This window comes from Eptesicus fuscus, chromosome 20, assembly GCF_027574615.1.
Source record: "Eptesicus fuscus isolate TK198812 chromosome 20, DD_ASM_mEF_20220401, whole genome shotgun sequence".
In the NCBI taxonomy this organism is placed as follows: domain Eukaryota; kingdom Metazoa; phylum Chordata; class Mammalia; order Chiroptera; family Vespertilionidae; genus Eptesicus; species Eptesicus fuscus.
The window spans coordinates 37,683,900-37,695,657 of record NC_072492.1 but is presented as its reverse complement, the minus strand read 5'-3'; the positions used below and the strand labels follow the sequence as shown (position 1 = coordinate 37,695,657).

Genomic DNA, 11,758 nt, shown 5'->3' with positions numbered 1-11,758 from the left:
AAGTTCTTAATCGAAAATTTGAGCCACTTAGTCCTAAATGAAGCTTCAATACACTCGATTCATACTGTAGGTTGACTTTTGGCTTATGTCATGTTCATTTTACACTGTAATTCAGATCAAGAAAAGACTCTAGTTAGGAAAAGCTGACACTAACTTGGTAGGAGTTAAAAGTTTAATAGTCATAGAAGCTGAAAGAGGTTCTGAAGATTACCTTTGTGTTTCTTCTGTCAAGAACTTAATGGAGGAGTGATCCAGCCTCCATTTTGAAGTAATCTAGTTAAACCTTTGGATGTTTCTAAGTGGAGAATACCCAGTACAGAACTTTGTTACTCATTTATAAAAATGAAAGCTTATCCCCTTTAAGGTTGACCTGTAAGCTTTTCCATTCCTTGATAAGAAAAGTTGGAAATAAAACTAGTTTGGTTATCTACTGAACAAAACAGGACTGGAAATTAGGAACTCCAAGTTCTATTTCTGTGTGCTACCACTGACTTGGTTGGTTTGGCTAGAGGCCAAATCCTAAAGATTAGGCCAAACTGTTTTGTTGCTGAGTCTATTCATCTAATGTTCAATCAAACCTTCGACTTCCTTCTCAGCTCTCTCCTTTCAGATGAGTTGCTTTGGAGTGTATGACAAATTCTACAATAGACTATTTTGTGTATGCCTCAGTTTCCTTTTTTAAATTTTTATTTTTTATTGAATTTATTGGGTGTGCCTGTTTCCTAATTTGAAAATGGTATTAATGCTACCTCATCAATATTTGAGAAATAACTGTTCTTCAGTAGCCATCTGTCTAAACATTTACTTGCTATAACTTCCTTATTTGGGAACATTAGCACTTCTGCTTTGAAGGTTATTTGGAGTAGTTGGGAGGTCTGCCGTACTGAAATGCGCCCATGGGCAGTACAAAGGGTGCCCATCCAAATGGGCTGAACGAGGGTCCATCTCTCAGGGTACCAAGTAGTTGTTGCCACAAAGTCCTGGATGTTGTACATTTGCCTGATGTCCAACTATTGGGGACGAAGTGGCTATGTGTGAGCAGGATTCATTGATTTTTTTTTTAAAATATATTTTTATTGAGAAACATCAATGTTGAGAGAATCATTGATTGACTGCCTTTTTGGACGCCCCCTACTGGGGATCGAGCCCACAACCTGGGCATGTGCCCTTGCCTGGAATCAAACCTGGGACCCTTCAGTCCGCAGGCCAGTGCTCTATCCACTGAGCCAAACCAGCTAGGGCTCATTGGTTCTTTGCAGCAGCCCTCTTCAGGATGAAAATACTTGCTTCTGAACTATTTGATTTCTACAGTTAATCCATTGTCATTCTTTGTGTTTATTTTTTAGATATATTTTTATTGATTTCAGAGAGGAAGGGAAAGAAAGAGAAACATCATTGATAAGAGAGCATCACTGATGATCAGTTGCCTCCTGCATGCCCTACTCTGGGGATCAAGCCTGCCACCCATGCATGTGCCCTGCCTGGGAATCAACCATTTCCTCCTGGCTCATAGATCAATGCTCAACCACTGAGCAACACTGGCTGGGCTGTTCTTTGTGTTTAGCTCTCACCATTCTCTTTTCTAGCTTTCTAAGCTGTTCAAATGTTTGCTGTTCTGTTAAGTACATTTTTAGTAATAACTAGAAAGGAAGGTAGAACTAACCTCTTACACATTCACTTCCATCCTCCAGTTTGGTCTTCTGCCTTTGCCTGAAAATTGTACTGGAGTTATCCAGATATGCAGAATTACATGTTTTGAGCAGATTTCAGAATTTCAAATTAACCTCTTTTTATGACTCTGTGGAGGTTAGGACAAGTTCTGCTGAGTAGTTTATAAGAGCAGGGATGCTATCATGTTCTCCAATTCTTTTGCATGGAGCATTCTAAAGCTTCAGGAATATTTCCCTTCAGGAATATTCTTTTGCTCACTGCAGAGCCAGGGCTTTTTAACACTTCACACAAAATCAGTGAATGTATCAAATAGAATATGACCTCAGAGGAGTGTTTGCAATTCCGTTCTGAATGTTTGTTCCTGGGGGGGAAAAAAAGTGTAAGCCAATGTAACTGTTCTTGGTGCTGCTGTATTAAAAGATCACACTATTTCAGCCGAAACCGGTTTGGCTCAGTGAATAGAGCATTGGCCTGCGGACTCAAGGGTCCCAGGTTCGATTACGGTCAGGTCAAGGGCATGTACCTTGGTTGCGGGCACATCCCCAGTAGGGGGTGTGCAAGAGGAAGCTGATCGTGTTTTTAACTCTATCCCTCTCGCTTCCTCTCTGTAAAAAATCAATAAAATATATTTTAAAAGATCACACTATTTCAAAAGACTTACCAACAGTTTTCTGTAGCATCTCAACCATTTGAAAGAATTTTGATAATTGAACCAACTCTAAAAAAAGAAAAAAAAAGAAAAAGTTTATTCGGGAAGAGTTGTAAAAGCTACAGCATTGATTTGTCTAAACCCAGCCTTTGTTTTTTCAACAAGAGATGGAAAGAGGTTGTAAGCTTTCCAGTATTCAAAGATAACTGGCAAAACGTGGCCAAAGATTAAATCTTTCCCTCCTAGACCATAGATTTGGTCCCATTCGCAAAGGGTGACTATTACACTTTGGTCAGCAGACTCCACTGTGTTCAGGTCCTAAATTTGACATTTTCTCTTAAAAGTCACTTTTCATTCTAGCATCAATGATTTACACTTCATGTGGGAAAGAATAGTAAAGTGGAATTTTATTCCAATGATCTTGTCAAATGTGAAAAAATAATAATAAAAAAACACCATACGCAGTGTATCTAGTTAGGTACAAGTACCATCCTTACTCTAGCCAACTCTTCCATCACACTATTGTGAATTTCGTTGCCAGCAATTCTGTGTGGCAGTGGCCAGGGGAACACCTGTAGTGTATTACCTAATGCTTGACTAAATATGCCAGTTCCTGATTTTTTTGAAGGTAAACTATTGGGTTACGGATTTTTTTTTTAAATTTATTGGATTCACTCTTTGGTTTCTCTAATTTTTGAAGTCATTAGGATAAAGCATGTTTATTTACATTTCCCCAAACAAAGGATTTTTATATTTATGTAAAATTTATATTTTTATAAATACTGGATGAAGTGAAAAAAAAAATACCAATCAGGTTGTGGGTTTGATCCCTAGTTGGGCACGTATGGGAGGCAACTGATCCATGTTTCTCTCCCTCTCTCTCTCCCTTCCTCTCTCTCTAAAGTCAATTAAAAAAAAAAAGTCCTCGCCGAAACCGGTTTGGCTCAGTGGATAGAGCATCAGCCTTCGGACTGAAAGGTCCCAGGTTCGATTCCGGTCAGGGGCATGTACCTTGGTTGCAGGCACATCCCCAGTGGGGTGTGTGCAGGAGGCAGCTGATCGATGTTTCTCTCTCATCGATGTTTCTAGCTCTCCATCTCTCTCCCTTCCTCTCTGTAAAAAATCAATAAACTATATTTAAAAAAAGAAAAAGTCCTCGGATGAGAAAAAAAAATCAAATGCATGTGTAAAACATTTTCATACTACTCGTTTAATACTTTTAACAGTTCTGTAAAGTAGCCATAGCCCTCTTTTGCTGATGAAGAATGAGGCTCAGAGAGTTTGAGAGATGTGTCTGGCATTGCATTGCTAGTACATATATGTCAAATGTATGACTGGAACCCGGGTTCTTTGACTTCCAGTCTGGTCTAATTTTTACCATTTTCCTCTCTTTAGAGTTACCTAGTCTAATAAACCAATCGAACTCCCTGGCTTTTTCTCCTCAAACTGAAATCTGAAGGTAATTGTCTCCTGAGAGCCTCTTTTATGTTCTAGGCTAGCTAGCCCAAGAGAAGTTTCCCTTACTCAGAGGAGGATTAAGCTATCCAGCCAGCTGTCTCCAAGTTTAGGCAGTGCTTTGCCCTGGCTAGATATCCAGGTCCCAGTATTAGAAACTGAAATTGCTTTTGTGTAAGCATAGTCTTTTGTGCGGCTCAGTTGAAATGTTTGGCAGGACATACTTTAGTGAAAGGGTAGAGTGGATTTGAGGATCATTTGTCATCACAACCCCCCATTAATATAGGTAATTCAGTCTTCTGCCCTGAGAGCAATAGACTAGTCAAGTGTTTCAATGTAGAAAGTGTTGATAGAAACTCATATTTCACACAAAACTCATCATTCTAAGACTATAAATGCAATAAATATAGTAAAATACCAGTGTCTTTGAAAGCAGAATTCAGAAAGTTGTATAGCTCAAGATAGCAATTTATGAGTTACTTAAAACTAAATGTATTTTTAAAAATGAGACTGCATTTATCTCCTAAAAGTAAAACAGGTGTGTGTTTTTTTCCTGATAAATGTACTTGTAAAGTCTCTCCAAGACCAATAGTAGAGGAAACAAGATTCTTTTACATCAATCTGTCTTAAGAAGAGGTTCTGAAATTAGAGGTTATCACTGCTGCATTGCATCCTTGTGCAATCAAAATGAGGCTTCTGCTCTGCACTAAAAAGCCAGAGGGCGGTGTTGCTGCCCTTCCATCAAGCAGCGGGGTTTCTGGGACTGCTGCATGATGTCATAGTAGGAGAAATATTAAAAACACGAAGAAAACTATTTCAAATTAGACATGTAAATTTTAGGCCAAAGGAAAAGCTGATTATACATTGTCTCCCATGGGCCATTACCAGAATAGGGCCAGAGGCCAGCTCAGCCCAGCTTTGAGGGCCTTGAGTCAGTCTTGACCAGCATAATTTCCTTTGACTCATTGATTTGTATATGCTTCTTATGCATCATAAGGTGCATTTCTCTCTTGAAGTTCCATCACCTCCACTATTTATCTGCAAAAGGATCTTCGTAGTGGGAGGCTTTTTCCCTTTCCCTGCAGTTTTTAAACCTTCAAGTTTGACAATCTCATTCTCTTGAACCCTTTCCCTGGGAAAATGTACATATAACACAAGTCTACATATAATTTTATTTGGGTTTGTGGGCCCCAAGGCTCCCTATGGTTTCTAGGGCCCCAAGTTAAGGAACCCCTGTGCCAGTGATTTGAGTAGTGCAATTACCCCGAGGAAACACAGGGCAGCTGAAGGTGGTGGGCAGGAGGGGACAGTCCTAATTTCTTGTTATTTTGATTTGCGGGCAGAAATTCCCAGGGTCTCCCTGCACTTTCAAGAGCAGAACTATTCAAGAATTGCTATCAGCGCAGTTTAGGAGACTGAGAATAGCAGCTGTATAGGAAATAGGTGCAGGGTTCCCACTCAGCCCCCAAGGAGTTAATTTAGCTCTTTAACCAGAAGCTTTATATTTGATTTGCAGTAAGGGGGGCGGGCATTTATCATTTCAGTTCTACCCTCAGAAAGGTGGGCAGCTCCTATTCCTTTTTTTGGTATAGGGAGCACCTAAGTATTTGACAAGTAGGGTAAGTCCCTGGAATGCTCCAAACAGCTCTTTCCTTCATAAATCCAATCCCCCGTCTCTAAACATCTTAACATAAAGAGCTGCCCCATAAGGTTATCCAGCCATTGCTTGCATTAAGCAATAGGTTTACTAAGAGCCTCTTCCAGGTATTTAGGAACGAACTCCCAGCTTCAAAGGGGAGGGGAGAGGAGTCGGTGGGATGGAGATTACGAAAAACCTACTTGTAGGAATGAAAGGATGCTGTCAGTTGTCTAACTGCCAAATTAGATTTATATTTTTGTTAATAGACTTTTGAATGGCTAATGAGCAGAATAAATTTTAATCTTCCAATTGTAGCCACTTTCTCTACTCCCCAAACACCCAATACTGGTTTATTTCTCCAACATCGGGGAAGAAAACCAAGGCACTAGGAAGCAAGCACACTTAAGTTAGAAGCTATTTAAATCTTTATATTTTGCCTGAACTATATATTGTAGCACACTAGAACTCAAGAGGAAAATCAGCAAATTGAAAAGTCTCCCATTAAGAGATTTTTTTCCAAATTAATAATTTCTTTATCCCCCCAAAATGCAATCGTGTAAATCAGTACTATTTTGAATTAGTTCTAGAAATCACACTTAAACTATGTTACATTTACAAATATTAAATTTATTATAACTAGAAGGAATTTAATGGTTCTCAGATTTGGCCACCTTATAGATCAGCTTAAGAGGATTCTTAACAGAAAATGCATTGTAACTTGGTCAAATTACACATAAAAAAACAACTTCTAAAGAAAAGTAACGCATCCCTCAGTTTCACATAATTAAAGAACAGGAAAAAGCACGCAAGCTACATCATAGCTAAATTTACCAAACCAACCAAAGCCGGGGGGGTTTTCTCTTCTGATTATGTGGCATAAAAAGGTTCACTGTCTTATATACACACGTGTGTAATGTTACATCCCATCACTGTAAAAAGTCCCCTTTGTCCCGCCCCTCCGCAAAGTTCCAGTCTAGTCTCCAAACGTGGACAGCGGTGCTCGCTCCTGCTGCCGGTGCAGTTCGTTCTCCGTCAGCAGCTGGAGGTTCTCGGCGCGCAGCCGGTCCAGCTCCAGCTCCAGCTCCCGGACGCGCGCGTCGTCGCCGCCACCCAGCCGCTTGCTTTCCAGCCGCAACCGGTTGTTCTCATCCTCCATGCGGGAGAGGCACTTCTCCAGCTCCAGGTACTCCCTGATGAGCTCCTGCTTGCTCATGTTCTGGAGGCTCTCCGCGTGGTACCGCTCGTACGTCTCCGAGAAGTCCCGCTGCAGAAACTCGCTGCCGTCTCCTCCCATCCCGTCGCTGCCCCCATCCTCCTCACCCGCCTCTTCCATGAACTCTTCATCGCTGGTGTCCGATTTGGCCGCAGCCCGCTTGGGGTAGAAGCCGGTTTTGAGATCCGGCTCCTCCTGGTCGTGATCATCCATGAGGAACTGCGTGGTGTTATAGGGCGCCACCGGCTGGCCCTTGGCGAACATCTCGGCTCGAATCCTCGAAGCTCGAAGACTCTGTTTCTCGTCGAACTTTCTCTTCTCCTCCCAAGTCAGCTTGTAGTAGGGCTTCCAATGCCGCTTCTTCTTGGAAGGGCGTCGCCGATGTTTTTTCTTGCCCAGCTGTCTCTGCTGCTGTTTCCACGACTCCTCGCCTCCAGCGGCAGGAGCCCCCAACTTGTTGGCTTCGGAGTCCTGACACGGTTGGGGGAGCGGTTCAGTCTCGGGCCTCTGTTCCCCTCCCGCTGGCGGCGGGACTGTTCCGACAGCGGACAAGTCATCTCCATTCTGGCCCTTTTCGTCCGCTTCCAGGCAGCTAGGTTCTGGGCAGACCTGGGTTTGCAAAGGAGACGGCTGGGGTTCCAGGCTCCCTTCCCCCTCGGGCCCTGGACAGCCCTCCGGCTGGGGGACCGCTCTTGATTGCCACCTACTGTCGTCCTCGGGCACCGGCTCCTCTGCGCCTGGGGGGCGGTCGGGGTTCCGCTCTTCTTGGACAGCATCAGCACCTGCACAGTTGCTAGTTGGAGGCTGGTGCTGATATTCCGACGCGAGCGGCTCGGCCATGGCAACAAGAGTCCTCAAAGTTCGAAGAATTTTGGCTGTAAGTCCTTGAAGAAAAATGAGGTTTTTCTTTTCTTGAAGAAAAAAATGTCCAACAGATTCCACTTCGGTGTTTCCTGCAGTGATGCCTTTAGCCAGTCCTGTCAGCAAACTCCAATTGCAACTTGGGGGCGCTCAAGTCAGTAAAGGGTTAAGCGCCACAGCGCGATCAGCTAAGCAGGTCCAAAGGGGTGCAGCAGCAGGAACAGCACGTAATGTACGAAGGGGTCGGCCCAAGCCTCCCCGCAGAGCGCCCCCCACAATGGAGAAATTGGTGGGCTAGATGAGGTTAAGTCCAAAGGGTTAAACCCAGCCCCGAAGGGGTTAAAACTACCCGATGACGCTGCCGCTGAGGGGCCGGACCCACAAAGGGTTAAATCCCCCGCCGCAGCGCTCACAAGGGGTTAAGGTCCCAGAGCCGCCACCTCCCACTTCCACGGGTGTCGCTCCAACCCGAGCTCCCAGTTCCTTAGGCCGGGCCGGAGCCTCATCCGAGGACAGACAAACTCATCTCCCCTTTGGCTCAATGCTCTGCTCAGCTCTCCTCCTCTCTTCCTCCCTCCCTCCCTCCTCCCCCTCCCGACAGCTCCTCTTCCGCCTCCTCCCCCAGCTGCCCCTCCCAACCTGCCTTTCCACCTGCCAACTTCCAACTGCTGCCTCCCAGCGCTCTGCGCCGCTTTTATATAGCAGCTTGGCCGCCGCCCATGCGCATGCGGGATGGGGCCCCCATTGCAGGACTCTGGGACTCGTAGTTCCCATCTTTCGGGCCCGCCGCTACACGCGCCGTGCGACGTAGCCAATGCCTGATCGCGCAGGGAGCGTCTCCCAGGCCACCCCCCTCCGCCGCCTGTCCCTCTTTGGAAAAACGTGAGTGACCATTGGTTAACAGTCACACGTTTCGCGGAGGGAGGAAACCAATGCAGAGCGATGGGGCGGGTCCTGGGCCATACCATTCTGCTTCAGGAATACGAGAAGGTTCGAAGGTCTGTGAGGGCCCACACAGAATATTTTAATGAAAAGGTGCGTCTTAAAGCATGTTATCGTATTCTGTACTCAGTGGAAAGGTGCTGAAGGTCGTAATCATTTGTTAACTGGGTCAAAAAAATGGTTTATTCCTAAAAAGTAGTCCCTAAAGTGTAAAAAAAAAATTAAGTCTTATCAAGAGACCTAGGGACCCATGGCTGGTAACTTTCCGTTCTTAAGATTACAGAAATGGTTTAAAAATGTGTTGCTAGAACCTCGGGCCGACGATTGCGGACGGATATTGTGACACATTTTGTAAAAAATGAAAAGCGCATGAAGAAGTAAACAAATGAAGTATAAAAAGTGCCGCCTTAAAGGGACAGTGTGACTGCGCTAGCACAGCAACCTCGGACTAGGCCTCAGGAGATGAGAAGGCAGGTTCGAGTCCCGAGTGACGCCCACCCTCGGACGGCCTCGAGACCTACGGGGGAAAGTGCCCAGGCCCCAGCCCCAGGGTAGCCCTTCGGTGCCGCCGCTGCCCCAGGGATGCCGCCGCTGCAAGATGGTGGGCTGAGAGCCTCTCGCCTGGCCGGTATCCGGGAAGCGCGGGGTGTGCGCCAGGGGCTCCCTGGAAACCCCGGGGTAGGAAGGCCTCGCTCCCGAGGCCTCAGCTTCTATCGAAGAAAATGGCCTCTTGGGGCCGACGTGGTCTGTTCAGAGCATTTCTTGAGATGGACAGGGGAGTCCGGGCCAGCTGATGAACCTCCTTGTTCGAAAGGGGTTCGAAATTCATAGTGAATTTAAGTAATCAACCCTGGCTCACTGAGGAAGGGGGTATCGCCACAGAGGCTCTTCCTCATCAGTGGGTGCTGGGCAACACCGGGAGGGAAGCGAGCCAGAGGCTTCCCCAAGGGGGATGCTTTATCCAAAAACGGGACCAGGGGGGTTGGCCCAGGCCTGTGGGATAGATTCATGGGGAGAGGGAGGAAGGCTTGTTCTTGAGAAAATTCTCCAGATTCCAAGCACCTGCCCAGAGGACCGGGCCTGGGAGTAGCTCAAACCTTTGGTCCTAATTACTTAGGCCTAAATCCACTCTAATCTTAACTTCTCCCTCTTAACCACACACCCAGTGACCCATTCTTATTATTTCTCCCTTAATAGCAATAGCGGCTGACATTCCACCAGCTTTTTACCGTATAATGTGCTTTTACCGCAGAACCATTTGACCCCACCACGGCCCAGTGAGTAAGGATAGAAATTATTGTCTCCATTTTAGAGATAGGAAGTCTCTAAGACTCAGAGAAATTAAGTGACTTGTCCAAGGTCACATGACAACTAAGTGGCAATTCCAGCTAGTGTGAAGGTCTTTGTGACACACGGGCCATTTTTCTTTGTCACAAACACAAAAATTCTAACCCCCCCCCCCCCAAGAACTCTAGATTTAGTTCATTTTCATTCCTAACAATTTCAGCATGATTTAGGCTCTTATTTCTTCATTTAGCAAAGATTTGTTAGGAGCGCATGATGATGGATAACGTCGTCCTTGTTGCTCATAGACTGTGTAAAGAGGCCATCAAACCACAGTGAGCCAAAATGGCAGGGGACAAAAATCAGATAGGAGCTGGTGAGCCAAGCTGCTTAGGAGTTGACAATTGTGTACAGGTTTCAAGGGGAAGTGACTTATTAGCTGTCTTTGAAGGATGAATCGTTTTCAGGCAAAGTGGCATAAAGAAGGGCAGTCTATGAAGAGCAAGCATCATGATCAAAGAAAGGATTTGTCTGGGAATTCAGGAGTGGTTCTGTGAGAAAGTGGTGATGGCAGGCCCAAGGGAGAGGCGAGCAAGAGTGCCTGTGGGGCACAGCCAGCTGTTTTGAAATTGACCATCCCAGCCTGTTTTCCCTGCGCTTCTAAGAACTCAGGTCAAAAATAAAAATAAAAACTCAGGTCCATCTGAAAAGCCTGCCTTCCCTGCCGCTTCTTCAGTCCAGCAGGAGGCTCCTCAGGAGCCAGTGCTGCCCCTCCCGCTAGGAGCACTGGGTGAGCCCCAGGGGCTCCCTGGAAACCCCGGGGCAGGAAGGCCTTGCCCTGGGGCCTCTGCTTCTATCAGGGAGTTAGAGACCTCCGGTGTGTTACCACATTTTTAGACTCGAAAGGACTCCTGGGTACCCTCAATCAGGGAATTTGGAAGGTATATCTGAGCCCAGCCTGTTGACTGGACAGGGCGCAGCTGTGTGGACTCATTTGTGGAATTCTAGAATGCTATCAAACAGGAGGCCAGGCACCTTACCATCAGCTGAGTTTTAACCCTTTGCCAGGCATTTTACAAACCCTGGTCATGTCAACCCCAGGACTGACTGCCTTATGATCACCATCTTTCTTTCACAAACAAGACACCCCAGGCTCAGAGCAATTAAGATCTTGTCTTGCCCGGCCAGTGTGCTCAGTGGTTGAGCATCAATCTATGAACCAGGAGGTCATGGTTCAGTTCCAATCAGGGCACGTGCCTGGACTCGATCCCCTGTCGGGGGCATGCAGGAGGCAACAGATTGATGATTCTCATCATTGATGTTCCTATCCCTCTCCCTTCCTCTCTGAAATCAATAAATATATATTTTTAAAAGATCTTGTCTTGCCCAAGTCACAACAATTAGTGTGTGCAAGAGGTGGAGTGGCTTCCGCCCCACACCTGCGTCCCCAGCACCAGTTCTTCCCTCTCCCGCTGCCCGCCGTGGCCTCTCTACTTGTAACCCGGGGCCTCTGTGTCTGTTCTGAGGGACCCCGCCTGGAGAAAAGGACCGAGGACAAGAGTGATGGCCGAGCCCGGGAGAGCGGGCAAGGCCCGGGGCTGACCCAGGTAGCTCCCAGGAGGGGCATTCAGAACTGCTCTTCCTCACCAGGGGCAGGAAGGTCCTGGGGCCCAGGTGGTGGCAGCAACAGGGGTCTCAAGGCTGCCGCCGCCTTCACAGATGGGGACCTTGGCCAGCGGCCTCCGAGGCGCCCCCACGGCCTGGGTGACAGGGCTGGTGCTGGCCCAAGGAGGGCCCAAGTTGCCAGGAGGTGAGAAAGGAAACGCAGTGCCCCAGCAGCAGTGTTACTGGGAGGCCTGTGCCCACTCCCGCGTTCGGCCCACACCAAAGGGGGTCTCCTGGCGCAGGTCCCCGCCCCCACGCCTAAGGGCGGGGCAGAGGCTCCCACTTGGTCTTGGCCTTCCAGAAAGTTCCCTGGGGAAGCCCAGGGGGAGAGATCACGGGAAGGGGGCCCAAGCTGAGGGCAAGCGGGCAGTGGGCACTT

At 46.8% G+C, this 11,758-nt stretch overlaps 1 protein-coding gene across 1 annotated transcript; it reads right to left on the bottom strand.

Moving 5' to 3' along the window:
* Window positions 1–6,020: 6,020 nt before the first annotated feature.
* On the bottom strand, window positions 6,021–8,074 carry HEXIM1 (HEXIM P-TEFb complex subunit 1). The gene has a single exon (XM_008149243.3). It carries the CDS (start codon window positions 7,465–7,467, stop codon window positions 6,388–6,390), a length of 1,080 nt encoding a protein of 359 aa, XP_008147465.1. The 5' UTR covers window positions 7,468–8,074; the 3' UTR covers window positions 6,021–6,387.
* Between the last annotated feature and the right edge of the window lie 3,684 nt (window positions 8,075–11,758).